The following is a 27,745-nucleotide window of genomic DNA, read 5'->3' as shown; positions in this document are numbered from 1 at the left end:
TTGATTTGCTGCAATTATGGAAAAACTCTGTGGGCACGTGTCTGCCCATCGAGACACCCTCTCCTTGGAGAACCAGTGTCTGACCATGCTCCCTGACCTCCAGCTGGTGGAAAAATTACATGGACATACATCTGCCCACCCAGACATTCTCTCCTTGGAGAACCGGTGCCTGCCCATGCTCCCTGACCTCCAGCATCTGGAGAAGCTATGTGGACATATGTCCCATCACTCAGACATTCTCTCCTTGGAGAACCGGTGCCTGCCCATGCTCCCTGACCTCCAGCATCTGGAGAAGCTATGTGGACATATGTCCCGTCACTCAGACGTTCTCTCCTTGGAGAACCGGTGTCTAGCTACCCTCTCCACTGTAAAGAGCACTGTATCTACCAGCCCTTTGTTCCAGTGCCATCATGTGTCTCACATGATGCAAGCTGATTTGTGCAGCCCAAACATTAGCAGTTGCCTGTTTCCTGAACCTCCTACCAAGAAGGTTCCATGTTTCTCTGAGAATCTAGACCCTTCAGCGTGTTCCAGGGACCCGAAGTCCATCTCCACCACAACTGGAGTTCAGGAAGTAGCTTTGGTAACTGTTTTTGGAGGCTGATCTTGACTCTAGCTGTTTCTGTTATGTTATTATCACTAGATAATATCCATAGATATTAGATAATAGATAAAATCTATTATCACTAGATTTCAGTGCCTTCTCTGCTGTTCTGCATCTAGGGACCTTTTTTTTTCTCAGAGCTTTTTTGATATCAGCCTTTTGGTGTCTTTGACAGTTCTAGGAGTTGAACCCGTAGGCATGCACATGGTAGGTAGGCTGTACTGCTGAGCTACATTTCCAGTCCCTCATGGCCTTTTCTGAGTTAACTCTTTACCTTAGTGCTGTCTTCACTGCCATCTTTGTTCTCATCAAGTACTTAGTGCAGAGATTCTAGGTAATAGATATCAAAAACTGTCCTTGTCTCCAGAAAGCCTCTGATCATTACAACGGAGTTAGCTGGGTGCATCCAAGGTTAGACATGCAGTGTATCTACTACATCAGAACTCACTTCCTTGTATACTTGTGTGCTAGCACAAGCACATGGCCACTCAACCGATCCATGTAAGTACATTTACTATATAGATCAGAATTGGCAGACCCAAACCCATTCCCTCTGTGGAAAGTTTATGAACCTTATGGCATCTCTGGTAACTATAAAGTATGTGGTCTTAGGCAAAGATAATATCCCTTTTGGAGCTTTAATTTCCCCATCTTTCAAATCGAGTCAGTAAAAAGGTGCTTCACAAAGTTCTGGTTTCAAAGTACAGCTGCTGCTACCCTACTGTGATTTGGGGTTTTACAATTTGTAGAGTCGAAAATACATTATTCCATTGAATTTCCCAAGAGCCCTGTCAGGGAGGTGGGAGTGAATGTAGAAGCTCTTTGCTTCTGGGGAATTGATATGGGGCTTGACATTCTTCTGATCCAGAAATTACCATACTGCATTTGGAAGGTATGTGCGAGGCTTTGGGCTCCCAGACAGACAATCCTAAGAGCATTTGGGTAAAAACTTAGAAGTCTGAACAGAGAAAGGTAGCATGAGAAAGAGTACTAAGCTAGACAGGACTGAGTAAAGTAAAAGTGATTGGCGTAGGGGTGAAGGCAGAGATGTGGGCCTTCCCTATCAAAAGGGAGACACTTTGATCCCTCTTTGAGGACTGTGCGCACACGGTGAGATTTGTAACTGCCACTGTTTCTAGGGTCGGTGGTGCTTCTCAGAAGAACAGGAAATGCAGGGGGAGACAGAGAGAGCACAGGCCCAAATGCCGTTGTACAGTCTCAGCTTGGGAGAGGAGGAGGAAGATGCACCAATCCTGAAATTCACATCTGCAAACTCTGAATCTCACCCAGAAAACACTGATCAGGTCCTACAGGAAAAGAAGGTAAAACTGGAGAGGGAAGGCTGGTGGTGGAGGGAATGGTGAGGATGGAGACCAGAACCAGGGCTGCTCTCTAGGAAGGTGGCAGAGAGGACATGATCCTGTCCTCATTTCCTGCTTTCCCAACCTGTCAGTTGAGTAGACACCTTTCTGAACCTGGAGTCCATTCTTTCTGTTTTTTGTTTTTGTTTTTACGCTTGTTGAGTATTTGCCAGCATGTATAGATATGCACTGTGTGACTTGTACTTGTGGGTGTGGTGGCACATGACTTTTAGTCCAAGTGCATGGGAGGCAGAGGCAGATGGATCTCTGGAGTTTGAAGCCAGCCTGGTCTATAATAGTGAGTTCTAGCTAGGGCTACAAACTGAGACTCTGCCCCCTCTCCCTAAAAAAAAATGTTGTATCCTCTGGAGCTGGAGTTCATGAACCACCATGTGAATACTAGGAACTGAACCTGGGCCCTCTGCAAGAGCAGCAAGTGCCCTTAACCACTGAGGCATCTTTCCAGCCCCTCTGTCCTTGATTGTCCAAGTTGGTCAATGTAAATCTTTAGTTACTCCTTTCTTCTGCGTTTCCCGGTTCTTAGATGGCTCTCTTGACCTTACTGTGCTCTGCTCTGGCCTCACATACAAATGTAAAAAGTTCATCTGACCCAACCCGGGCATCCATCCTTGAAGTCTGCCGTGAACTGGCCCCCTTGGAACCTGAGTTCATCCTTAAGGTATTGTGGTATGAAGGCGTGGGGAGAAGAGGAAAGCCTGGAGATATTGATGTGGTTATGGCATGAAGAGCTGGTAGGGGTGGAGGGGACATTTGCTGAGGAAGGGAGCACAATGTCTGGGTGAGTCTGGGACCCCTGGGGTTCTGTGGAGTGGAGAAAGGTGGGATGGGGGAAGGTATACTAGGATTGGGTTTGTACAAGCTAAATGCACAAGACTAGGCTGTGGGAGTCTTAACAGGATGAAACTTGGATTTGTTCCAAGAAAGTAAATAAAGCACTTTCCCAAACATCACGTGTCGAGTAGATCACGGCAGAGAAGGGCCCTGCGCTAGTGTTATTCTGTTGCCATGACAAGCCGCCCTAACTTCCAGGTCACAGTCCATCATGGAGGGAGGCTAGAGCAGGAACGTGAGGTAGGGACCCTTGAAGAACACTGCTTGCTAGCTCACACAGGCTCAAGCTTATCTTTCTTTCTTTTCATTTTACTTTTATTTACTGTGATGAGAATATGCACAGTATCCAGACAGCTCAAAGGGTCATTGTCACAAAACGAACACAGCTGTTTAATCTGGCTAACTAGTTCCAGAAACAGAACATTCCCACAGTCGCTCTCAGACCTACTTCAGACCCAGTCCCTGTCACTTCCTCATTCAGTAAAAGCAGCCACCACCCTTAGAGAAGTTGCCCAGTAAGGAGAAAGTGTCCTCAGTTAGATCGTCCTTGCTTGGGGGAAGGGGTGGGAACAATTAGGATACTCAAACAGCAACTCTCCGTGTCATATAGAGAGTTATATATACTTTGGGCTTTTATGGGGAGGGAGTATTTTGCCAACATTATAACATTCATCCACAATGTTGCATACAGCTGAGGCTTACTGTTGCTGTAAGGTATTCTATACACCACAGCTTATCTATGCTACAATTTAATAGTGAATTATTTGTGTTTTAGGCTATCTCAAATAATGTTGCTATGAACACATGCCACTTCAGTGTACACATACAAGCATCTTTATTGTATATTTTTGTACCAAGATTTAAAATTTCGGATGCTGACCAACCATTATTCAAAAGAATTTATAACAATCCCAACTCTTTAGCCAGCTTTCTTATACAGCCCAGGATGACCTGCCTAGGAATACTGTCACCCACAGTGGGTGGGCCCTTCAGCAGTTAGTAATTAAGACAATTTCCCCTGAGACATGCCCATGGGCCAGTCTGATCTAGGGGCAAATGTTTTCTATGGGGCTTTGGAGGACAGCAGGTTTAATTAGCAATTTGAATTCCGGATAAGCTTTTTTTTTTTTTTTTTTTAAGTTACAGCATTTTATTTAGAAGTAATCTCAATATATAGTTAATATCTCACTTAATATAATTTGGCATAATTCTGAGTCTGAAAGATTTCAGAAACTACCTTCAGGAAGATCATAACTAGTTACCAGCTCATTATTTCTCTTTGCTTTTTTATAACACATCCATGTTGCAATTGGTAAGTTTTTGATAGATGTTGGTATGAAGGGTCTTCCAAACAAGGACAGCCTGGTTAACTTAGGAGATGGTTGGAAGACCAAGATGGCATTTAGGTTTAATATTTTGTCGGTGTGTGGATCTCAGCAAAGGTTTTTATGCCAGCAGATACAATGAGCAAGACAGTTCAGGGCGAGGAGCTATGAGATAAGTGACAGACGTGCAATCGTTTCTGCCCTCCACACTAGGCCTCTCTGTATGCCAGGCAGCAACTTAACATCCGGGAGGTGGCCAATACAGTTTTGGCTGTAGCGGCCTTCTTGCCAGCCTGCCGGCCCCACGTGCGACGGTATTACTCTGCCATTGTTCGCCTGCCTTCAGATTGGATCCAGGTAGCCGAGTTCTACCAGGTATGGTATTTAGTACCCTGCACCCCTTCATGGGTCCCCCCCTTTCTTCACTAAGGAGATTTTCAGACAGGGTAGCTTGCTCAATTTTCCTCCATCCAAGTCCTTAGGGGGGGATACATTTTCTCTGCAAGAGCTGAGTGGACTAATAATGAGACAAGGGCTGGACCAAAGTTTGAGGGGGAAAAATGGTCTTATTCTAGACATCCTTTATAATGATGACAATGAGTTCAGAAAAGACCAGTGACTTGACTTATACACAGAAATGTAGTTTTGGTTGTGAGGCTAGGAAATTGTTCCCTATTCTTGTTTCTATATAACTCCAGGATCCAGTTTTTGTTGTTGTTGTTGTTGTTTTGTTTGTGTGCGTGTGTGCGCGCGTGCGCGTCTGCGTTCCTTGGGTCTCTCTTCTGCTGATCTCCTCTCTTCTCAACAGAGCCTGGCAGAAGGAGATGACAAGAAGTTGGTGCCCCTGCCTGCCTGCCTCCGTGCTGCCATGACTGACAAATTTGCACAGTTTGATGAATACCAGCTAGCTAAGTACAATCCACGGAAACACCGATTCAAGAAATGTTCCCGCAAGCCGCCCCGCCCCCAGGTTAGTCTTTGCCTCAGTCCTGGGAGTCCACAGCCCCTTTTCTCTGGGAAGGGAGGGATAAAGGAACATGATGAGCCTCGGGGCGCCTACACAAAAGTATCTGACATGTCCATATATCAGAAAGCAAAGGAACCAGAGAAGTCCAGATGACCTGTGTGGAGCTCAGGGTGAGAACGAACAGTCACCTGTGGAAACTCACTTCCTGTTTGGCAGAGATATTCACTCAGGGCTACTGGAATGGGAATCTCCAGGGGCTACTTCTGTTTCCCTGTTTGAAAATGTTTCTCCTATCCTTGTAGAAAACAGAACGACCATTTTCAGAGCGAGGGAAATGTTTTCCGAAGAGCCTTTGGTCCCTTAAAAACGAACAGATTTTGGTGAGTCACTTCCTTGGGAGTTGTCTGTACATACGCATGCACAATCCCTCCCGAACTTGTATTTAGAAATAGAATCCCATTAATTTTTAAAATTCCAGTAGCTAGTGTGGTAGACACTTGTCCCTACCTGATGATTCTCAGTTGTGGTTTGGTTTGGAGGGTAAAGGGATCTTTTTTTCATCTCTGTTGTTCTTATTGTTATACTTTGTTGACCGATGACATATCTAGTTGGGTAAGTGAGTTTAAAAAGTTATAAAATATCTCCACTCTACATAAAATTTTTTCTTTTAATTTTCTTTGCTTCATGGGAACTTGTGTTTTGTCTGCACGTGTGTCTGTGTACCACATGTATGCCTAGTGCTCTTGGAGGCCAGAAGAGGGCAGCAGATTCCCTGGGTTTAGAGTTGCAGACATTTGTGAGTCTCCATGGGGATGCTGGGAACTGAACCTGGGACCTCTGGAAAAGCAGCAATGTTCTTAACCACTGAGCCATCTCTCCAGCCTCTCGTAGAAAGTTTTCAAAACAGCAGGTGCTACTACTATTATAGGTTTATGATATAGATAAGAGTTGCCTTCTTATTCCTTCTCTAGGAGAAAAAGGATGTTCTCTGTTCTCATTCCTGGCCTTTTTTTTTTTTTTTTAATTTTAATGTCAATAACCCCATAGTAACCCCTGATAGTTCAGTCTTATATAAATGAAACATGGGGACTTCCAAGAAGCTGCCCCCCCCCCAAACACTTATCTTTTGGATCCCGGAGAACTACTTTTATTTCTTTTTATGTTTTGAGATCATATACCATGTTGCCCATGCTGCCTGCACGATTGGGGTCTGGGATTGTAGGAATGCTGTTGCTGTAGCATTTAGCTGCAGCTGTGTCTGTGGGAACTTCTTCCTTCCTGCAGGGTTTTTCCTTGCTGTTTCTACCCTTTGTCCAAATGAGTTTTAGAGAATAAAGTTACCTCATGGTCTATGCTTCCTGATGTGGTATGGCAGGCTTACACTTTTATTTCTGATACCTCACGATCATGGATAAAACAAAACTTTTTGGTGCTTGGGGCCTTTTCCACAGTTTGAAGCAGCTTACAATGCAGTGCCAGAGAAAAGTCAGCCAAGGTTCACTCTGAAGAAGCTGGTAGAGCAACTGCATATCCACAAGCCTGCCCAGCACGTCCAGGCCCTTCTGGGCTACAGGTGAGACCCTGTATTTCAAGCACATGCCGTCACCGTGATCATCTCTGTTCATCCATGGCTCTTATTGCTGTGGTTCTCAATCCCAGTAGTATGAGTTTAGGCAGACAATGTTTTGAGCCAAACTTTGGCTTATTTCTATTTTTGTTAGCTTAGAAATGATAGGTACTTTTCTCCCTCTGCTAGGTACCCATCAACCCTAGAGCTCTTTTCTCGGAGTCATCTCCCTGGGCCATGGGATCCTAGCAGAGCTGGGCAGCGGATGAAGCTCCAAAGGCCAGAGACCTGGGAGAGGGAGCTGAGCTTGCGGGGGAACAAAGCTCGTGTCTGGGAGGAACTCATAGGTAGGTGACCTTGACCACCATGTTCCTTTCAGTCTCCCCTTTCTTGTTTCTGTATTGTAGATGCCATGTTGAAGATTTCCACAAAATGGTGCAGTTTTTTTTTTTTTTTTATTTTCAATTTAGTTTACATAACCAAAATTTGATTGGTGTTTTGAGGTTTTCTACCAATGTGGACAATCAAACTTGTTTTAAATAGTGTTTATATCTTAAGTTGATCATTATTCCAGATGTGCTTACATGATACACAAGTCTTCAGAAACACAGGACAAAAAAAGTGGTACCTCTTCCCTGTTTGCACCTGTATCAACATATCTGTAATTTATTCCAGATGAGGTAGGAGTAGATCGTGAGATGTTAGAACTTCTATAGCAATTCATGTAGGACCTGGATATTTTAATCATTTCCCAATACTGGTAAAGGGGAAAAATTCATATTGGGGTAAAACAAATTACCCCCAGTATTTTCTCTCTCCCTTTGCTGTCTATTTTTAACTATTAAAGACTCTTTTGTGCTTTCCTTTTTTAAAAAGGACTTATTTTATTGTGTATGTGTGCGTGTGAGTGCAGGTGCCCTCAGAGACCAGAAACGGGCATCACATATCTGGAGCTGAGTAATAGGCCCACTGCAGGTGTTAGGAACCAAACTTAGTTCCTCTGCAAGAGCTGTTCTCACTGTTGGCTGCTGACTCACTCTCTTCAGCCCATTTTGAGGGGCTGGAAGATGGCTTAGTGGTTAAGAATATTTGTTTCTCTTCAAGACACCCTGGGTTTGATGTCCAGCATCCACATGGTAGCTCACACCATCTGTAACTCCAGTCTAGAGGATCTTGTATTCTCTTCTGGCTTCCACAGTACCAGGCATGCATGTGTACAGAAGGAAGGAAGGAAAGAAGGAAGGAAGGAAGGAAGGCAGAGTAATTTTAAAAAGGAAAAGAAAAGCTCCATTCTCTTGTATACCCCTTTCCTTTTGCTTCATCTTTTGTCTTTGGAAATTCAAAGGTATTTTTCTCTTTGTTGAAATGTGTGTAACTTCATACCTTGATGGAATTTTGAAGCTTTCCAATTTTAGAGCTTAAGAAGCTCCAGTGTCCTTTGCTGGTTGTCACATATTAAACTCAGGACAGCCTGAATTGCGTGGCTACTTATTATTCTCTCTGTTGGTGCCACTGGTGGTGTGTGTATCAGAATCACCTGGGAATTAAATGCCATATCTATCTGACAGCCTTTTTACCAATTCACAAGTTAAGATACAGCAATGAAGGGGCTTGGATGTGGGTAGATGTGGTGATGCACATTTTAAATTGCAGTTCTTGAGAAGCTGAGGCAGGAGGATGACTATTTTGAGATCATCCTGGAGCTCCTGTCTCAAGCAAACAAATAACAAAGAAGGATGTGGCATAGGACTGAGTCTATACATGCCTTTACTTCCTCCTTTTACATAAGAATCACTAACCCTGATTGTGACCTTTACCTTGCTTGAGACTAATACCTAATATAGACTAAATCCCCATGGTTAATTTTTCTCAAATTTTTATTTTATTTATTTATTTTATATGTATAGATGTCTTAGTCACTAAGACTAATCCTTTTGCTGTGAAGAGACACCATGATCAAGGCAGCTCTTATAAAATAAAGCACTTAATTGGGGACTGGCTTAAAATTTCAGAGGTTTGGTCCATTGTCATGGAGGGGAACATGGTGTTATGAATGGCCGGAGCAATAGAGGAGAGGTATATCCTGATCTGCAGGAAGAGAGAGGGAGGGAGAGAGAGCAACTGGATCTGGCATAGGCTTTTGAAAACCTCAAGGCCCATCTCCAGGGCTTCCTCCAAGACCACACTTCCTAATCCTTCTAATCCTTTCAAACAGCTTTCAAATATATGAGTCTATGAGAGCTGTTTTTATTCAAACCACCACAGTGGGTGCTTTGAATGCATGTATGTCTGTGATCCACGTTTGCATTTGGAGCCTGAAAATGCCAGAAGAGGGTATTGGCTCTCCTTGGACTGGAGTGACAGATGGTTGTGAACCACCTCTTGGGGGCTGGGAATTAAAGCCAAGTCCTCTGGAAGAGCAAGCAGCCAGTGTTCTTAACTGCCGAGGCGTCTCCCTAGCCCTACTTTTTATTTTGAGATAGAGTTTCTTTATATTGCCCAGGCTGTCCTATTTTTCCTCCTGCTGAGATGTGGGCATGCACCTAGGCCTAAAGGCTTTTCTTTTCTTTTTCTTCTTCTCCTTGCCCCTCTCTTTTTGAGAACATCTACCTGTGTAATCCAAGCTAGTCTCAAACTGGCAATCCTGCTTCAAGCTCCTCGGTACTGTGAGTATGCCTCCATGCTCCATGTATGGTCACCTAGAACATACAGCAAGGCCAGAACATTGATGGAGCTGGATGTGGTGGACCACACCTGTAATCTCACTTACCTAGATCTACAGTGAACTCACTATTTTCTTTCTTTTTTTATTTCTTAATCTTGAAAATACTTTTTATTTTTTCCTCCCTCTAACTCTTCTCATGTATTGACCACTTGCTGTCTCTCAGGTTCATTGCCCTTATTTCTTTGTTATACATAACATGAATAATAAAAATCCAGAGATTAATATTGTGGTTCAAGCTTCAAGCTGATGGTCAGAGAAGCAAAGCAGACAGGCACTATCTTTTTCTTACTACTACCTCAGGCTGAAAGGGCTGTCCTGTCCTTAGCGTGGCTGGAGAATAAATCTTTCCACCAAGCCTCAGACTATAATCCAGTCTCCACCAAGCCTCAGACTGCAATCCCAGACTGCTGTCTCTTCCTTTTATACTTCTCAAATCCTGGGATTAAAGGTGTGTGATCTCAAGTGCTGAGATCACTTTTGTGTGAGCTGTTTCTCATTAGGGCTGGATCAATTTAATGTAGCTCAGTGTGGCCTTGAACTAACAGAGATTCATCTGCTGGTCTCTTGAGTCCTGGGATTAAAGGTGTGTGCCACCACCTTCTGGCTCTATGGCTAGCTAGTATGGCTGCTGGGGTTAAAGGTGTGTGTCACCATTGCCTGGCTCTACAGCTTGTAGCTAGCTTTGCATTTTGACCCTAAGTGGCTTTATTAGATCATAAACAATATATCACCACAGTTATTATTTCTAAATATATAAATACAACCTGCTCAGGCTGTATAGAGTTAACCTGTGTGTACATATTTCCTCTGTAGAGGACCCGAGTTCAGTTCCCAGCACCCACATCAGGCGGCTCACAGCCTCCTGTAACTCTAGCTCCAGGGATCCTACATCCTCTTCTGACCTGTGTGGGCACAGCACCTTTGAACAAGTGGTACAAGTGGTATTTGCACCCACACATACAAACACATGCTCATGAATAAAAACAATTTTAAAAAGAAAAGGAAAAGCCAGGTGGTTGCAGAACACACCTTTAATCCAGGAATTTAGGAAGCAGAGACAGGTAGATCTCTGAGTTTGAGGCCAGCCTGGTCTACAGAGTAAGTTCCGGGACTAGCTATACAGAGAGACCCTGTCTTGAAAAACGAGGACAAAAGAAAATAAAGAAAACCAAAGAAAAATTACATTTTTTTATTTTCTTGGGGACAACTTGCAGTAGTTAGTTCTTGCCTTCAATCAGGTTGGTGGAAAAAAAGAGGAATGCATTTTACCATTTGAACCACAACTAAAACCAACAAATATGTTGTTATTGAAACAGCTGTCCCATAAACAGAGTTATATAACATTTTCTGACTACTTCAGGCCAATCTCTGTTTCATATTCCTGGATCTTTAAAACATTTTGAGTAGAGCATATTGCATTCTCCCACTTGAGTTTCTGTGTGACTCTGTTTCCTGCTATGGGCTGCAACTTTGTGCCTGTCACTCACTCACTTTATCCTGCCCCCCATGTCTGAAGACAATGGGAAACTCCCCTTCATGGCCATGCTCCGGAACCTGTGCAACCTGCTGCGGTCTGGGATCAGTGCCCGCCACCATGAACTCATTCTGCAGAAACTCCAGGATGAGGTGAGTGTAATCAGTGGGGAGTGTGTGGCTTAGCTAGTCCACACTGGTCAGGAGTGAGGCATCTCTAGTGGCCAGCTCTCCGAATGGCTGAGAATGGTCATGGCTACCAGCTGGTTTCTGTGTGGGATTGGGATATGATAAGTGTGGAAACACGGATATGCAGGGAAGGACAGGTCTTGGGCATTAGTCTCACGAAGATTACAAATAGAGAACAATAACTTCCCTGTTTACTTTGTAAACACAATAGCATACAGAAAGATCCCCATCTATGGAACTCATTTCAGGGGCAGTGTAGTATAAAAACAATGGGGCTCTGGGGCTGGAGAAATGGCTTAAAAGGATTAAGAATACTGGCTGCTCTTCCAGAGGACCTGGATTTGATTCCCACACATGGCTGCTCACAACCATCTGTAACTACATTTCCTGGGGATATGGTGCCCTCTTCTGGCCTGTGTAGGTACCAGACAGACATGTGACACACATACAAACTGGTATACCCACACACATAAAATATTTTTTAATTAAAAAAAATAAAAAGTGCCGGGTGTTGGTGGTGCACGCCTTGGGAGGCAGAGGCAGGCAGAGCTCTATGAGTTTGAGGCCAGCCTGGTCTACAGAGCAAGTTCCAGGACAGGTTCCAAAGCAATATAGAGAAACCCTGTCTTGAAAAATAAAATAAAATAAAATGGAAGAAATGGGGCTCCAGTTACATTCTCTTTTTATTCTTTTTTCATACCTCTCTTCCTTTTCTTCTGTTCCTTCCTGAGATCTACTTTTCTCTCTTTATCTTCCCACAAACCTCATGGAATTACAGCTCCATCGTCCTGTAGGCCCCATGGCCCTGGTCTTCCCTGCCTCTCTGCTCATAATTCTTCCTTGTTTTTCAGAAATCTGTGGTTAACAGTCGGCAGTTTCCATTCAGATTCCTTAATGCTCATGATTCCATTGATAAACTTGAGGCTCAACTCAGAAATAAAGGTATTCTTTCTCTTCTGGCTCAAGTGTAAATGAGATCACACAGATACTTTCAGCCACTTGCTTTGCAGACTTAGAGTGTGTTGTAATCAGTGGTAGACCACTGGCTGCCCTAGGGATAGGGGTTTAGAATACTAAGGTATTAGAAATTGCCTGATTTGGGTATTTTCTGTCGTCACACAGCATTGCCCTTTCCTTCCAATACAACACTGATGAGGAGGATAATGGTCAGAAACTCAAAAACTATCAAGAAGCCTTCCAACGCCAGGCACCTGCGCACCCTGACACGTCGGCAGCTTCGGGTGGCAATGACTATACCTGTGATGTATGAGAAGCTCAAGCGGGAAAAGCTGAGGCTGCGCAAGACCAGGTATGTGCTTGCTAGCTGGGGAAAAAGTGGGGCGAAGGAACTCAAGGACAGGGCAAAGGAGCCATCTGGGAGCAGGCATCAATTATCCTCGGGAGTTAGGCTTGTCAGTCATTCAGTGCTGCATACCTGTTGGGTTCCCGTCAATTTTACACCAAAACCCAGTCTTTAGCTCTTATATTGAACTCTGTCCTATGAAATTATGAAACCCAAACTTCTCTAGCTTGCACTTTGGTACTTGAGATGATTTCATGGGTTCCGATGGGGTCTGTGAATGTGTGTAGCATCTCTTGCTGCATGCTGAGTTGTAAGTGGTGTGAACCACCTGATGTGGTTGTGGGGAGTCGGGGGCTTGAACTCCTGTCCTCTGCAAGAGCAGTACACACTCGTAATCACTGAGCCATCACTCTAGCCTGAGACAGTCTCTTGCTGTAGCTTGGGCTGACCTTGAACTTGTTGTGTAGCCCAGTTGGTCTCAAAAGTGAGATCCTCTTGCCTCAGACTCCTCAGTACTGAGAGTTCAGCTGTGTGCCAGCATGCTCGGCCTAAACTCCTTAGTGTAGATGATGCTTGTTCATTGATGTTTTGTTTTTTCTTTTTCCTTAGCCAGGTTGTATTATTGGCAATTGGAGCATGAGTTTTCTGTCATTCTGTTGTATTTATTAGCTGGAAATCTAAAAAGTGATTCCCTCATCTGCTATATCCATTGGGAGGTAGAGGCCTGAGGATCAGCAATATGTAGACAACCTGATCTATGTGAGACCTTATCTCAAAATTAAAATCCCCATGGCTACAGCGATGGATAGCCCAGTGGTTAAGAACACTGGATACACTCCTCAGAGCTCAGGGAACCCCACAGAAAAGGAGGCAGAAATAATGTAAGAGCCAGAGAAGATGGAGAACACCAGTACAACAAGGTCCTCTAAGTCGACACGATTATGCTCACAAGAACTCACAGAGACTGAGGCAGCATGCACAGGGCCTGCACGGGTCTATATCAGGGCTCCTGCATATATGTTAGGGTTTGCAGGTTCAGTGTTGTTGTGGGATTCCTGAGTGTGTGAACAAGAGGGTCTCTGACTCTCAGGCCTTTTCCTTCTGTTGGCTTGTCTTGTCCAACTTTGATGAGATAGTTCTTGTTTTATCATCTATTTTTTTTTATTATTATCTCTTAGAAGCCTGTCCTTAATAGACAGACAGGGAGTGGATCTGGATGGGAAGGGAGCTGGAGGGGACCTGGAAAGAGTGGAAGAGGGGAAACCATAAACCAGGGTATATTATGTGAGAAAACAATCTGTTTCTAATAAAAGGGAAACAACAACAACAAAATCAAACATACACGTAAAAATTTAAAAAAAAAAAAAAAAAAAGAACACTGGATGCTCTTCAGAAAATCTGGGTTTGAAGCTGGGTGGGTAGTGGTGGCGCTCGCCTTTAATCCCAGCACTTGGGAGGCAGAGGCAGAGGCAGAGGCAGAGGCAGAGGGGCAGAGGGGCAGAGGGGCAGAGGCGCAGAGGCACAGAGGCACAGAGGCAGAGAGGCAGAGGCAGAGGCAGGGGAATATCTGTGAGTTCGAGGCCACCCTGGTCTGCAAAGCTAGTTCCAAAACAGCCAGGGCTGTTACATGGAGAAACCCTGTCTTGAAAAACAAGCAAATAGACAGACCAAACAAAAACCAAAAAAAAAAAAAAAAAAAAAAAAAAAAAAAAAAAGAAGGAAGAAAGAAAATTCGTGTTTCAATCCCACCCACCATGTGGTAGCTCACCACTGTCTTTAATTCCATTCTCAGGGGATCCAACACCATCTTCTGGCTCCTGCAGGCTTTGCACATAGGTGCTGCACAGACATATATGTAGGCAAACCACTCATCCATACAAAATAGTAAAATGATTTTGAAAAATTTAATATCCCCTGATAAGCTTGTAGCAGTTAAGCCACACCTCTTGAAGCAATTACAGATGGACATGCCAGGCGACTGCAGCACTGGTTCCGAGTCCCCAAGGAAAGCTTTTTTGGCAGCTTGGGAGGTGGGCTGTGGGAGGGTGGGGGTGCTTGAGGAGGGAGAGAGGACTAGAGTGACACATGTATGTCTTTCCATCTGCTTCAGAGTTGCAGACGGATGGACGAGCCTGTGTCTGTGTCTTTTCTTGTTGTAGACAATGGAATTGTGATGTCAGGTTGCTGGAGCGGTATCGCCAGGCCCTGGAAACCGCTGTCAACCTCTCTGTAAAACACAACCTAGCCCCACTGCCAGGCCGGACCCTCTTGGTCTATCTCACGGATGCAAACGCCGACAGGCTCTGTCCCAAGAGTCACTCACAAGGGGTAAAGAAATAAAAAACCCATCTTCCATCTTCCATAGGACTGGCAGGATATAGGGTCTTGAGAGGATTTGTCTTCCCTCTGGTTCTCTGAGAGCCACACAGGCTGAAAGAAGTGGTAGGGATGCTTCCAAGTGCCAGTTATTGTTCCCTGGGACAATTTTCCTCAGTCTTACTTATGCCTCATAATACTAACATTTCAAGTTTGGCTAGCTCAGAATGACCTCTGAATTTCTGTCACAAGCGTGTCTGGAATTCCCTTTGCTGTATCCCATGATTGACTTGGGCAGGGATTCTGTCTGTCTCCTGCTCCCACAAGTCAGTTTTCCAGAGGCTGCTGAAGGTGACCTTCTGAGAGAGCCATAATCCTTCCCCGATTTCCCCAAGCCAGGAGTTTGGCCTCTAGAGCTAGGTAGGCAAGCATGGGTTCTGAAGTGTGACTAAACGATGATGCTCTGTCCTGTCAGCCTCCCCTGAATTATGTGCTGCTGCTGATTGGAATGATGATGGCCCGGGCAGAGCAGGGGACTGTTTTGTTGTGCGGAAGAGGAACCGTGAAGATGCCAGTACTTGAGACAGATGAAGGTATCCTGAAGACTGCCATCAAACTTCAGGCTCAAGTCCAGGTCAGATACATACCCCCATTGCTTAAAAATATATAAATGACCATGAGCCTGAGAGCACCTCAGATAGTGAAGGCATGAATGGCCAGGTGTGATAGTGCACACCTTCAGTCCAGCACACGGGGAGCAGGAAGCACAGGCAGGAGGGATGCACATGTGGCGTCAGCCTGGGATACAGAGAGATTTTTCCCTTCTCTTTAAGAAGCATAGATGCTGGCCATGGTGGTGCATGCCTTCAATTCCAGCACTTGAGTTCAATGCCTGACCTACATAATGAGTCCCAGCCTAGTCAGGACAACATAGAGAGACCCTATGCTGGAGGCAAGCTGACTTTACAAAGGAAAGGTATTTATCTTGCTCACAGTTCTCCAGGCTTGAGAGCATATCACTGGCGTTGCCTGAGTCTGGTGAGGACCTCATGGCAGGTGGCGTGTGGAAAATACATGAGGAAGGAAAGGACTGCATCCTGAAACAAGCCAGGGAGTGAATTATGGTTTAGCTCCAGGCTTTTACAACTTAGGTTTTGCAGGAACTCAGAGATACCTCAGAGTCTCCCAAGAGTGCTTCCCTAAGAGCTAAGGATGTCCCACTATGCCTCACCTATAAATACCATGGTCCAGCTGAGTCCCCTCTTTCTAGCTCACAGTGAGTGAGACCAGATTTCAGATAACCTGTAGGGGATCCATGGAAACTGCCTCCAGAGAGAGCATTGATACCCCAGGCACAACCTTCTAATCTGTTTCTTTCTGTCAGGAGTTGGAGGAAAATGATGAATGGCCCCTGAACACTTTTGGGAAGTACCTGCTATCTCTGGCTGTCCAAAGGACACCCGTGAGTCCAGTTCAGTCCCCATGAAACTCTCCCTTCTGGCATTTCCTCCACAACCTGCTCCTCGCATTTGTTGTCTCCTGTAGATGAGGCTGGCCTTCTTCACCTTATTCTCCCGCCTCTACCTCCCAAGTACTGGGTTCACATGTGGAATGTGTATCTAGTTGCTTCTCATTTCTTGACTCTTCAACATGACCTTTCATACTTGGCAGTGTTCTCATCACTGGCTCACTGCTCGGGGTAGTCCTTCAGACAGGGTTGTGCTGATAATCTCTAGTGATAAATGGAAACTAAGAGTATAGTTTAATGTTTGCTAGTTCCCATAGTGTAAATTGCTTGGCAATCCTCACTAAATATAGAACTGTACAGAAGTGCTCAGCATGTTGTTGCTGCATCATATTTCCACAATACAGATGATAATGAGATGTAGTAAGATTATTAGAAGGCAATACTCTTTGAGAATGTATTACTGTTGTCTTAAGCATAATAGTAGTGTTGAGAACTGAAATCAGGGCAAGTGCATCACCATGAACTATACCCTTTATTTATCAACCTGAATGTTTGAAATGGCCATGTTGACTGGGTATGTGTAGAGAATAAACTTAGCTTAGCCTGCTCAAGGCCCACACCAATAAATATAAAATAGACAAACTTAAGAACTGACTCAGTGTTCGTGGAGACACACACCTTTAATCCCTGTAGAGGTAGGAGAATCTCTGTGACTTCAAGGCCAGCCTGGTCTACATAGTGAGTGCCAGGACAGCCAGGACTACATAGAAAGACTCTCAAAAAACAACCAAAACCCAAACCAAACCAAACTGTCTCACAAAATGAGCAGTCATCTCTCATATCATCAATGAGCTATACAGTGCCCTGCCCCCTTTGTATTTTCTTCCCATCCCTGCTGTCCTAAGTTGGGGTGTAGTGGTATCCCTCCTATGCATTCATAGGAGCTGTGGTTTCCTTTCCCTTTCAGAGTTCTAACCCTTCAATCTTTAAACGTCTTGATGCTCTGAGCTCATCCATGTCTATTCTAGCCTTGTACTCTGGTTTCAGCCTCCTCTTTTCATCTTACAGGTTGACAGGGTCATCCTATTTGGTGAAATGATGGATACCGAGATGCTGAATGTAGCCAAACAGATTGTTTGGCAGCATGTGAATTCCAAGTGCCTCTTTGTTGGTGTCCTCCTACGGAAAGCACAGTACATGTAAGGATGCTGGTCATTCTTGTCCAGTGTCTGAAGGCACTGATCCATATTTCCTGTTGTCTCTTACCAGAGTCTCACCTATACTTCCTGTCTCTTGCCTTCTTGGTTTATTAATTCTACTGAACTTAAGTTTCTGGGACCTTCTTTAAGGCCATTTTACCCCTTTGTGCTATTGGAAACTGGACCCAGGGCTTTGCCCCTTTTAGGCTGTACTCTGGTCACATAATTCTATTAGACAAGATGGGTGATATAGCCATAGATCACAAACCTATTATACAGAGATGAAGTATATATCTTAAGGTATTGGAAATAGAGTCTAGGTATGTAGCCTAGGCTGGCTTTGAACTTTCTATCTTCTTGATTTCTTGGGCAGGAGACTGCAGGTGTAAGCCACCACACCTGGCTGCAGGCATTGGTTTTGGTGTTTAGTGACTGATTCTTCTTTTGCCAGATCAGCAAATTTGAATCCCAATGATGTGACGCTCTCGGGCTGTTCTGATGGAATACTGAAGTGAGTAGAGTGGGCTTTAGAGGGGAGAGGCAGCATTAGAATTCCCTTAGGAGGTTTCCATGTCTGTCAGCTCATTTATTTACTTTTCAAAGTAAGATGGTTTATTTTCTTTCCTGGATGTCTAGGTTTATCAGCAACATAGTGTGATAGGGACGCCAGCCTTTGCTGTCTTAGTGCTTGTCACCCTCAACAGCCTGTATCTCCTGGCTGGGGGTGGTGCTTCTGCTCTGTCTTATATACATTCAAGTTTGTGCAATACTCAAAAAGAAGGAGGATAAATGTGGGCTAGAGGACTGGACCATCCATTAAGAGCACATACTGCTCTTGCAGAGGTCATAGATTGGTTCCCAGTACCCATGCCAGCCAGGTGACTCACAACTTCCGTTAACTCCAGCTCCACAGGGATCCAACAGCTGCCTGCATCTCCAGGAGATCTGTTGCCTTTGGCCCCTACAGATATCATTACATTTATGCTCACACATCCACAGACATACACACAGATGCATAATTAATTTTTTCCTTAAAAAAATGGGATTTTTCCAGCTTCCTATTTTACTGACATTATTTGCAATTTATTTTCTATTTGTGATTTTATCACTCATAGTCATACTTATTTCCTTATTTTTTTAGCATTTGAAATTATAATCGCATCATTTCTCCCTTCTCTTTCCTTTTATCCAGCTCCTCCCATGTCCTGCTTTTCTTGCTTCCTCTCAAATCTGTAGTTTCATTTTCTTTGTTATTGTTATGTATACACACACACACACACACACACACACACACACACACACACACACACGTACATAAATACATGAGTACAATTTGCTCAGTTTGTTTGGTATTACTTGTGTATGTATGGTTTCAGGTCTGACCACTTGGTATTGGATAACAAAGTTAGGGGCTCATCCCTGGGGAAGACTATTTCTCCTACTCTCAGCATCCCTTAGCTGCCTGTGGTGTTTTGTTTAGGGTGGAGCCTAGTAAGATTTGCCTTTTCCATGTTAGTGGCTCTATTGCTGTTGTACTTGTTCAGGTCTTACATAGGAAGCCACGAAGAGTCATATAGACAAACACACAATTGAAAATTTTAAAACATATTTTTAGAAAGGAAATAAAGCTGAGTGTGGTAGTATACACCTTTATTCCCACCATTTGAGAAGCAGTACCTGGCAGATCTTTGTGAGTTTGAGATGAGCTTGGTCTACATAGTAAGTTCCAGGATAGCCAAGACTGCATACTGAGACCCTGTCTCAAAAACAAATATGAATAAATAAATAAATAGAAAGGAAGGGAAGGAAAATAGATATAAGAAATGGCATTACTTGTGTTTTTTTTATTGTGTGAGTGTTTTGCCTGTGTATGTGTATATGCCTGTGGCCAAGGCCACAGAGGTTGTCAGATTCCCTGGAATTATAGTTACAAACAGATGGTGCATCCATGTGGACACGTGGGTGGTGGGAGCCAAATCCATATGCCCTGGAAGAACTGCAAGTTGTATTTGTTTTCCTTACTTTATGGCAATTGGGAGCTTCTGTAGTTGGTACAGAGCTAATCACCCAAGACAGGGAAAGTCTTAACCAGTATTAATTAACCTGTAACCTTGGCTCAACCCGGTTTTTTGTTTTTATTTTGTTTTTTCCCCTTTCAGGGTATAGCCCTAGTTGTCCTGGAACTAGCTCTTATAGATCAGGTTGGCCTTGAACTCACAGAGCTCTGCCTGCTCTGCCTCCCAAGTGTGCACCACCGTTGCCCGTTCTCAGTCCAGTTTTCTAATAGGGATCCAAAGGTCACCATATACGACGAGTGGAAGGGATGGGCTGGGACTGGTGTCTTCTTTCTGCTTTGGTGCTCTGTAGCCTCATTTATTTTCAAATGTGCTTTCCCAGCTTGTGGTTATCTTTTTTGTTTGGCTAGTCTTGAGATGGGGCTTTCATCTCCAAGACTGACCTCAACCTGTGATCCTCCTAGCTGAGGTTGAGAATTGTGGACCTGAGCTATCAGGCCTGCTTTATGTCTGTCTTCCTAAGGGGTACCACTGAACTGGGTGGGCATGTCTTTGTTCCCGTTCTGAACTCTAATATTCAGTTCTCGTGATGCTTTTTGTTAGGTTTATAGCAGAGCATGGAGCCTCTCGTCTTCTGGATCATGTGGGCCAACTAGATAAAGTATTCAAGATTCCCCCACTCCCAGGAAAGACACAGACCCTGTCTCTCCGGCCCCTGGAAGAGGACATGCCAGGCCCCTTGGGTCCTATTTCCCAGCATGGGTTAGTCAGGGTTCTGTGTCCTAGTGAACTGGGAGGGTTTCATCAGAACCTGGAGGAATCCTGTGACTGCCATTTTGTCTGTTAAGGTTGCATTTGTTGTATTTATGAAGGTATTTGTTCTCCTCCCCAGGCAGGGGTTTCCTGGAAACTGTCACTTTATGACAGTGTGTATCCTTGCTTTACTAGAAAAAAAAAAACAATGTTTGAATGAAGATAAGGCAGCAGACTCCATGAGGATACAGCCAGGGCTTAGGCAAAGGTTTCAGAACACAGGTTCTGGCTTTTCACACAGGCTTTGCTAGATGGTAGCTTAAAGATATAATTAAGGATGAGGTTCAAGTTTGCCTCAAAGTATTGCATTGATCAAATAGTAACTTTGTAGTACTGAATTTCTGAAGAAAGAGGCACATAAGAGAAATGGCAAGTGGAACCCAAATGTCAGGTTTCTGCAGTTGGTTCCATAGCTAGGTTATTCCCTGGAGGCCTATAAGACACCCTTCTGCTGTTTGTTGTAGGGGTTTATGTCAAGTGCAGAAGGGTGATTGCACTTATGGCTGTGGACTGGAGATGGGGGCTGAGTCTAACCCTCCCCTTACCCCAGGTGGCGCCACATCCGGCTTTTCATTTCATCCACTTTTCGGGACATGCACGGGGAGCGAGACCTGCTGATGAGATGTGTGTTGCCGGCTCTGCAGGCACGAGTGTCCCCCCACCGCATCAGTCTCCATGCCATTGACCTGCGCTGGGGTGTCACTGAGGAAGAAACCCGTAGGAACAGGTACAGGGACCCAGGGAAGAGAGGCTGGGTCAGGGATGAGAGGGTCCAGTGGCACAACTCAAGTAATCATGGTGGGACTGCAAGAACAAATTGGCGGGGGTGGGCGGGGGTGGGAGGGGTATGGGGGTGTCAGGGCTTTGCCTCTTAGATACCAGCGGGAGCATTTTATCTTCACTTTGCCCGGTATGAGTCAGGGCCCTGCCTCCTCTGTTATTTTTCCCTGGATTGCTTGGAACTGTCCTCAGTGACTCCTCCCTGTCCCCATAATTATGCCTACAGACAACTGGAAGTGTGCCTTGGGGAAGTGGAGAACTCACAGCTGTTTGTGGGCATTCTGGGTTCCCGCTATGGCTACATTCCCCCCAGCTATGACCTGCCCGACCATCCTCACTTCTACTGGGTAAGACAGACAAGGGTGGAGGGGCTGGAGAAGAAACAGGGGTGGGAAAACCCAGCTTGGCAGGAATACGGGAATGATGCACTAACAGGTCCTTGAGTATTGAGGTAAAACAGGCTGTCCAAGATCATGGCCTAGATGAAGCCTGGAAGGAGCGTTGGCCTGGGTCCTCAGAGGTTTGAGGGTTCCCAGAGAATCTGCTTAGCTTTTGCCATCAGCCAGATCTGGTTCAGCCCTCTCTTTGGATATGTGTAGGTTGTGTGGCTTTTTGGAAACAGAGTGGTGTAAACTAGCCTCAGTTCCAACATGTATTAACTAGAAACAACATCTACATTTCAAGGGTACTATTAGATAGAATTTTATTTAGCTGGGTGTAGTAGTTACGCCTACCTGAGATTGGGTAGGAAGGCCAGGTGTTCCAGGCCATCATTATCTCACAATATAATAAAAAAGGTCAGAAGTGGGGAATGGTCCACACACCTTTAATTCCAGCACTGGGGAATCTGAGGCGCTCTGAGAGTGTGAGCTTGAACCAGCCTATTTATGTAGCAAGTTCCACGACAGCCAAAGCCATATAGTGAGACACACCCTACCCCATACACAAGGTCTGTGAACATAGCTTAGTGGTAGATCACCTACCATATGTAAGGTGCTGAGTTCAATCTCCAACTGTGTCAGTCATTTGGTAATCGTTAGCTGGTTACATTTTACTGCCTGTGTCTTTGGGGAGGACACAAGCTTACTGAGATAAGGGTGATCACGGGCATTTGAAGATTTCCAGGGATGGAGTGACGCTTGGGACTGATCCTGCCTGTGTCTTCCTTCTCCATATAGGCCCAGCAGTACCCTTCAGGGCGTTCTGTGACAGAGATGGAGGTGATGCAATTCCTGAGTCGTAGCCAACGCTTGCAGCCCTCCGCTAAAGCTCTCATCTACTTCCGGGACCCTGACTTCCTCAGGTACCTCCTGTTGCTACCCAGTCAAATTTCCCTTCATAGAAAGCCAGGCAGGTTCAGTTCTCAGCCCCCAGCATCCAGTGCTGAAAGAGAAACAGGCCTCAGAGAGCGTGTCTCTGCCACCCCAAGTAACATCTCAAGCTCAGGGCAGAGTTTCGGGGAGCCCGAGCCTTGTCTCCTGGCTGGTTCAGGAGGCCAGGCTCTGAGTGTGGCTCCACTCCGGTGTGTCTTTGGTGGTCAGCTCTGTGCCGGATGCCTGGAAACCTGACTTTATCTCTGAGTCAGAGGAGACTGCACATCGGGTCTCAGAACTGAAGAGCTACCTACACAAACATAAAGAGGTTACCTGTCGCAGGTGAGCGCGGGAGGTGCTGGCACCTGTCCAGGTGAGGTGTGGTGAAGCGAGCCAGGCCTACTCTGACTGCTTGTGTTTGCTTTGCCTACAGGTACTCCTGTGAGTGGGGAGGTGTAGCAGCCGGCCGGCCCTTTGCTGGGGGCTTGGAGGAGTTTGGACAGTTGGTTCTTCAGGATGTGTGGAGCATGATCCAGAAGCTTTACCTGCAGGTAAGCAGGAGTGCAGATGATGGAAGCAAGCTTGGTAGTCCTGGGTGGAAAATGGACTGGTGGGGGTTTAGGCCAGGAGATCTGAGGAACATGAAAACATAACCAGTACCCATGACCTCCAGCGTGAAGCCCAGTCGGAGCAGCCAGCATCCATCTTGGATGATGATTTGGTCCAGGCCAGCTTTCAGCAGCTGAAGAACCCACCCAGTCCTTCGCGGCCACGCCTTCTTCAGGATGCAGTGCAGCAGCTCATGCTGCCCCGTGGGAGGCTGAGCCTGGTGACTGGGCAGGCAGGACAAGGAAAGACTGCCTTCCTGGTATGTGTCTCAGGCAAGAGGAAGGACTGTGGGGCTGAGGAGGTGGGGCAGGAAGATTGTGCACATAGTAAACTGTAAAGATGGCTTTGTTCTGCCCCCATGCAGGCATCCCTTGTGTCGGCGCTGCAGGCCCCCGACCAACGCAACGTGCCCCCCTTAGTTTTCTTCCACTTTTCAGCAGCCCGCCCCGACCAGTGTCTTGCCCTCAACCTTCTCAGACGCCTCTGTACCTATCTGCATCGAAAACTGCAAGAGCCCAGTGCCCTCCCCAGCACGTACAGGTATGTGCCCCGAGAGTAGCAGACTCTGCTGCCCTCCCTGCTTCCCCACCTCTGACCCTGAACTCTTCACACACAGAGGCCTGGTGTGGGAACTGCAGCAGAAGCTGCTCCTCAAATCTGCTCAGGCACTGCAACCTGGTCAGACCTTGGTCCTTATTATCGACGGGGCGGATAAGATGGTGGGTCAGAATGGACAGCTGACTTCAGACTGGGTCCCCAAGTCCCTTCCCCGGGTGAGTGTGAGGCCAGGCTGAGAAAGGAGGAAGATTGGAGAGGAGGGTGCCATGAAGCTGTAGGGAGAGGGTCCTCATTAATGCTGTTCCCTTTTCCCCCTCTACCTTTCTGTTCCTTTGTGCAAATGTCACAGCGGGTACACCTGGTGCTGAGTGTGTCTAGTGACTCAGGCCTGGGAGAGACCCTTCAGCAAAGTCAGGCAGCTTCCGTGGTGGCCTTGGGGCCTTTGGTCCCATCTTCGCGGGCTCAGCTTGTGAGAGAAGAGCTAGCACTGTATGGGAAACGGCTGGAGGAGTCACCTTTTAACAACCAGGTGGGACCCAGACCAGGGCTGGTGGGGATGTAGCGCGGCGCCATGAGGGTACAGCTGTGGAGGCTGCTAGCTGCCTCCCTATGGCTGCTCTTTAGATTTCTCTAGACCTCTCTGCCCTGGGAAATTGTTCATAAGGTAACTCATAAGACTACTAACCTAGATGTTTCTGTGGTGAACGGTCTCCCTGGGGAGAGTGAGTAGAATCATGAGGTGCACTAGGCTAAGCCATGGAAGTTTTTCTGACAGGATCTGGCTGGAAAGTAGGAGGGGGGTGTGTTTTGAGGTGATGTTGTGTGCCTATCACTTAATTAGACTCTCAGAGAGGAGCCACTTGGCAGTAGCTTGGTGCTATAGTAGAGGCAAGCTACATACAGCAGTGTTCCCTCGTCCCCATGCTGAATCATCCGAATCTCCTCAGATGCGGCTGCTGCTGGTAAAGCAGGGTTCAGCCCTGCCACTGTACCTGCACCTTGTCACTGACTACCTGAGGCTCTTCACGCTCTATGAGCAGGTTGGTTTGCTTCTTATCCACACAGCTGTTAGCCTTCTTGGGTTCCATGCCTCATGCCTGTCTGTCTTAGTTTCTTTTCTGCTGTTACGATAAAATACACTACCACAAGCGACTTAGGAAGGAAGGGTTTATTTGGGCTCACAGTTCAAGTATATAGTCTGTTGTCTCGGGGTTGTTATAGTGGCAGGAGCTTGGGGTAGCTGATCATAATGCACATGCAGTCACGAAGCAAAGAGCTATAAATGCTTGTTCTCAACAGTTTTTGCTTTTTAATACAGTGCAAGGGAATGGCGCCACCCACAGGAGGTAGGTCTTTCCACCTCAAGTTCTCAGGACATGGTCAGAATGAAACTTGATTTTTGGCTAAAATACCACACAAATAGGCCCCATCCAGGTTCCTGATAAATTCCTTGCTGCTTTTTGAAACTTTTTTTTTTTTCTTTTTGAATTGAAACTTCTGGCATCACTTTGTTTCCCCCCCCCCTTGGTCTCATTTTCTTTTTCTGTGATGACACTGTGACAACGGCTACTTAAGGAGTAAGGATTTCTTCTGGTTCACAGTTGATGGGTATAGTGCATCATGGTGGGGAAGCCAAGAGGAGCCTGAGCCAGGAAGCAGAGAAGGATGAAGGCATGATTCAGCTTAGCTTTGTCACTTAGTTTGTTTTATGTGTGACTGTCCGACCTGTATGTGTACTATGTGTACTTGGTGCCTGCAGAGGTCAGAAGAGGGCATCAGACCCTCTGGAACTGGAGTTGTGAACCATTATGTGGGTCTGAGAATTAAACCCCAAGTCCTCTGCCAGAACATGCTCTTAACTGCTGAACCCTCTTCCCACTCCCTTGGCCTCTTTTCTAGCCCAAGATCCACCCAGGGGATAATGCCACCTTGATTAATGCACCCAAGGCACTCCCCACAGGCATGTCTAGAGCTCCATCTTCCAGGCGGTTCTAGACTGTCAAGTTGAAAATCAACACTGAGTATCATCTCTCATCGGTTGCTGTCTCTGATCTCCTATTCCATCTTTGCCTGACCCCTACTTTTCTCTCAACTGTGTTTTCTTTACCGTTTCGTTCCATCCCGCTGTAGGTCACGCCACTCCATCCGCTCCGGTACTACCTGTCACTCACAGAGCCTGCTCTTCTTTTTCTCCCAGGTGTCTGAGAGACTGCGAACCCTGCCCGCCACTCTCCCATTACTGTTGCAGCAGATCCTGAGCACCTTGGAGCAAGAGCATGGCCACAATGTCCTTCCTCGAGCTCTGGCTGCCCTTGAGGTCACGAGGAGTGGTTAGTGGTCGGGGGAAGGATGGGAGGCTGAGGGCTCAGCTACTGGGTAACTTTAGCCAGGGGTGTCGGGAGGGGTCATGTGTCATGGACATAGATTCCCTGTGTGGCTCAGGTTGTCAGAGAGTTTATGGTTTCAGGTCTGACTGTGGACCAGCTGCACGCAGTGCTGAGCACATGGCTGGGTTTGCCCAAGGAGACTAAGAGCTGGGAAGAAGCAATGGCTGCTGGGCACAGTAGAAGCCCTTACCCCTTGGGTCCGTTTGCCTATCTTGTCCAGAGTCTGCGAAGGTAATGCTGCCCCAGCCAAGCTCCCACCAGCCTCACTCCTCTCCAGTCAGGACATCGTAGGATTCTTTCTTCCTCCTGCCCTTTCTTTGGTATAGCCCCAGCACTTGCCTCCCAGGCCCTGAATGCTGCTGGTCCAGTTGCCACTGTGCAGTGGGAATGCCAGCACACTGCTGTGCCAGCAGGTTCACGGATTGGCTCTGTTTCTCCTTCCTTACTCTTCTCCCTATTCTCTCGAGCACAGTTTACTACGGGAGGGCCCGGTGGATCGCCCTGGTGCCCGTCTCTGCCTCTCTGATGGGCCTTTGAGGACAGCAGTTAAACGTCGCTATGGAAAAAAGCTGGGTCTAGAGAAACCTGCACATGTGCTCATTGCAGGTGATTGCAGCCTGTGTTAGCATGGGCGGGAGTGTGAGGCTTGGACCTGGAGCTTGGGACCATACACTGGCCACTGGGTTGATAACTCTGCTGTAGCCTAAGACCTTGGGGATGCTACAAGGATAAGACCTGCTCAATGTCTGTTCTTACAGCTCACCTCTGGAAGATGTGTGATCCTGATGCCTCTGGCACCTTCCGAAGTTGCCCTCCTGAGGCTCTGAGAGATTTACCTTACCACCTGGTCAGTCCCCGCACCTCATAGATTGCTTGTGCCATTCTTAGGTTCCTCTCCCCTTTTCCACCAGTGTCATAGCCTCCTTTCAGACTCCCTCTGCCTTCTTGGAGTTCTCCTGCTTTCCCCCTTTGTCTCAGGGGGATGCATAGGCACGCTCTAAGACTAGCCCATTCCTCCTCACCAGCTCCTTCATATCCTAATGAATCCAATATTCTCTCCCCAGCTCCAGAGCAGGAACCATGATCTCCTTGCAAAGTTTCTCACCAATATCCACGTGGTAGCTGCGTATCTGGAAATGGGTCTAGTCTCTGACCTCTTGGAGGCCCATGTGCTCTATGGTGAGATAAGTCACCGGATTTTCTTTTCAGCTATGGGATACCCTGCTCAAAGGGAGGTGTAAAAATCAGCCGATTTCCATTCCAATTTGAAAATGCCACCAGTGTGAGCAGATCTTTCTTAGTAGACCCTTTTGCTTAGACCTCTTAGTGTTTCTAAGTTTTTAATTGAAGTAAATTTTCTAGGAAGTTTGTTAAAATCGTAGACTCTAAGGTCACAAGATTCCACTTTCCTAGGTCTGCAGTGAGACCCAAAGCTTTATACTTAGAATATGTGTTTCTGATATAAAATTCAGAGGGTCACACTTTGAGACTTAGAATTTTTTTTATTAATTTATTTTATTTTATATAACAAAGTCCAATTAAATGAAAACAAACATTTATACACAATATTTGGGAATTTGGGCGTTGTTCTTTCCAAACTACTTCCTGCTGGTAAGGGGCGCTGTCATGGGGGATTCGAAGAAGATTCAGAAATCCTGGCTGTAGTCTGTAAGGCTGCTTTGTCCAGCTGTTTTGAATGTAGGATCACCTTGTACTTTGTTTCAGGTGGTCTGGCGTGGAGACTTAGAATTTTAAATACACTGTATACTGGTTCTGAGGTTAATGGAGTCTAGGCTGGCTTCCTAATGCTAATGTGCTTCCTACTGACCTCCACTCCATTGGTGTGTGTATTTATGTATGTGTATGTTTTTGTATTGTGTATTTCTCTGTGTGTATATGAGTATGTGTATGTGTATGAGTG

The 27,745-nt window shown here is 45.9% G+C and overlaps 1 protein-coding gene across 1 annotated transcript in view; it reads left to right on the top strand.

Annotated features, from left to right (window-relative positions):
• The window catches only part of Tep1 (telomerase associated protein 1), a 41,158-nt gene continuing 13,413 nt past the window's right edge, over nucleotides 1–27,745 (top strand). The window contains exons 1-32 of the mRNA XM_051176774.1: nucleotides 1–583; nucleotides 1,744–1,926; nucleotides 2,510–2,644; nucleotides 4,356–4,517; nucleotides 4,951–5,112; nucleotides 5,412–5,489; nucleotides 6,561–6,682; nucleotides 6,866–7,023; nucleotides 10,918–11,027; nucleotides 11,915–12,005; nucleotides 12,186–12,372; nucleotides 14,526–14,694; nucleotides 15,158–15,316; nucleotides 16,067–16,144; nucleotides 17,219–17,349; nucleotides 17,801–17,860; nucleotides 19,968–20,126; nucleotides 20,728–20,904; nucleotides 21,184–21,304; nucleotides 22,136–22,260; nucleotides 22,499–22,612; nucleotides 22,704–22,821; nucleotides 22,944–23,138; nucleotides 23,244–23,419; nucleotides 23,496–23,652; nucleotides 23,787–23,966; nucleotides 24,385–24,477; nucleotides 25,635–25,767; nucleotides 25,905–26,055; nucleotides 26,297–26,430; nucleotides 26,583–26,671; nucleotides 26,889–27,003. Coding sequence (XP_051032731.1) covers nucleotides 17–583; nucleotides 1,744–1,926; nucleotides 2,510–2,644; nucleotides 4,356–4,517; nucleotides 4,951–5,112; nucleotides 5,412–5,489; nucleotides 6,561–6,682; nucleotides 6,866–7,023; nucleotides 10,918–11,027; nucleotides 11,915–12,005; nucleotides 12,186–12,372; nucleotides 14,526–14,694; nucleotides 15,158–15,316; nucleotides 16,067–16,144; nucleotides 17,219–17,349; nucleotides 17,801–17,860; nucleotides 19,968–20,126; nucleotides 20,728–20,904; nucleotides 21,184–21,304; nucleotides 22,136–22,260; nucleotides 22,499–22,612; nucleotides 22,704–22,821; nucleotides 22,944–23,138; nucleotides 23,244–23,419; nucleotides 23,496–23,652; nucleotides 23,787–23,966; nucleotides 24,385–24,477; nucleotides 25,635–25,767; nucleotides 25,905–26,055; nucleotides 26,297–26,430; nucleotides 26,583–26,671; nucleotides 26,889–27,003 — 4,789 coding nt within the window. The 5' untranslated portion in view covers nucleotides 1–16. The remainder of the gene's footprint in view (nucleotides 584–1,743; nucleotides 1,927–2,509; nucleotides 2,645–4,355; nucleotides 4,518–4,950; nucleotides 5,113–5,411; nucleotides 5,490–6,560; nucleotides 6,683–6,865; nucleotides 7,024–10,917; nucleotides 11,028–11,914; nucleotides 12,006–12,185; nucleotides 12,373–14,525; nucleotides 14,695–15,157; nucleotides 15,317–16,066; nucleotides 16,145–17,218; nucleotides 17,350–17,800; nucleotides 17,861–19,967; nucleotides 20,127–20,727; nucleotides 20,905–21,183; nucleotides 21,305–22,135; nucleotides 22,261–22,498; nucleotides 22,613–22,703; nucleotides 22,822–22,943; nucleotides 23,139–23,243; nucleotides 23,420–23,495; nucleotides 23,653–23,786; nucleotides 23,967–24,384; nucleotides 24,478–25,634; nucleotides 25,768–25,904; nucleotides 26,056–26,296; nucleotides 26,431–26,582; nucleotides 26,672–26,888; nucleotides 27,004–27,745) is intronic.

The sequence above is a fragment of the Phodopus roborovskii genome, unplaced genomic scaffold (genome assembly GCF_943737965.1).
Source record: "Phodopus roborovskii unplaced genomic scaffold, PHOROB, whole genome shotgun sequence".
Lineage (NCBI taxonomy): Eukaryota > Metazoa > Chordata > Mammalia > Rodentia > Cricetidae > Phodopus > Phodopus roborovskii.
This window is presented reverse-complemented; position numbering and strand designations above follow the sequence as displayed.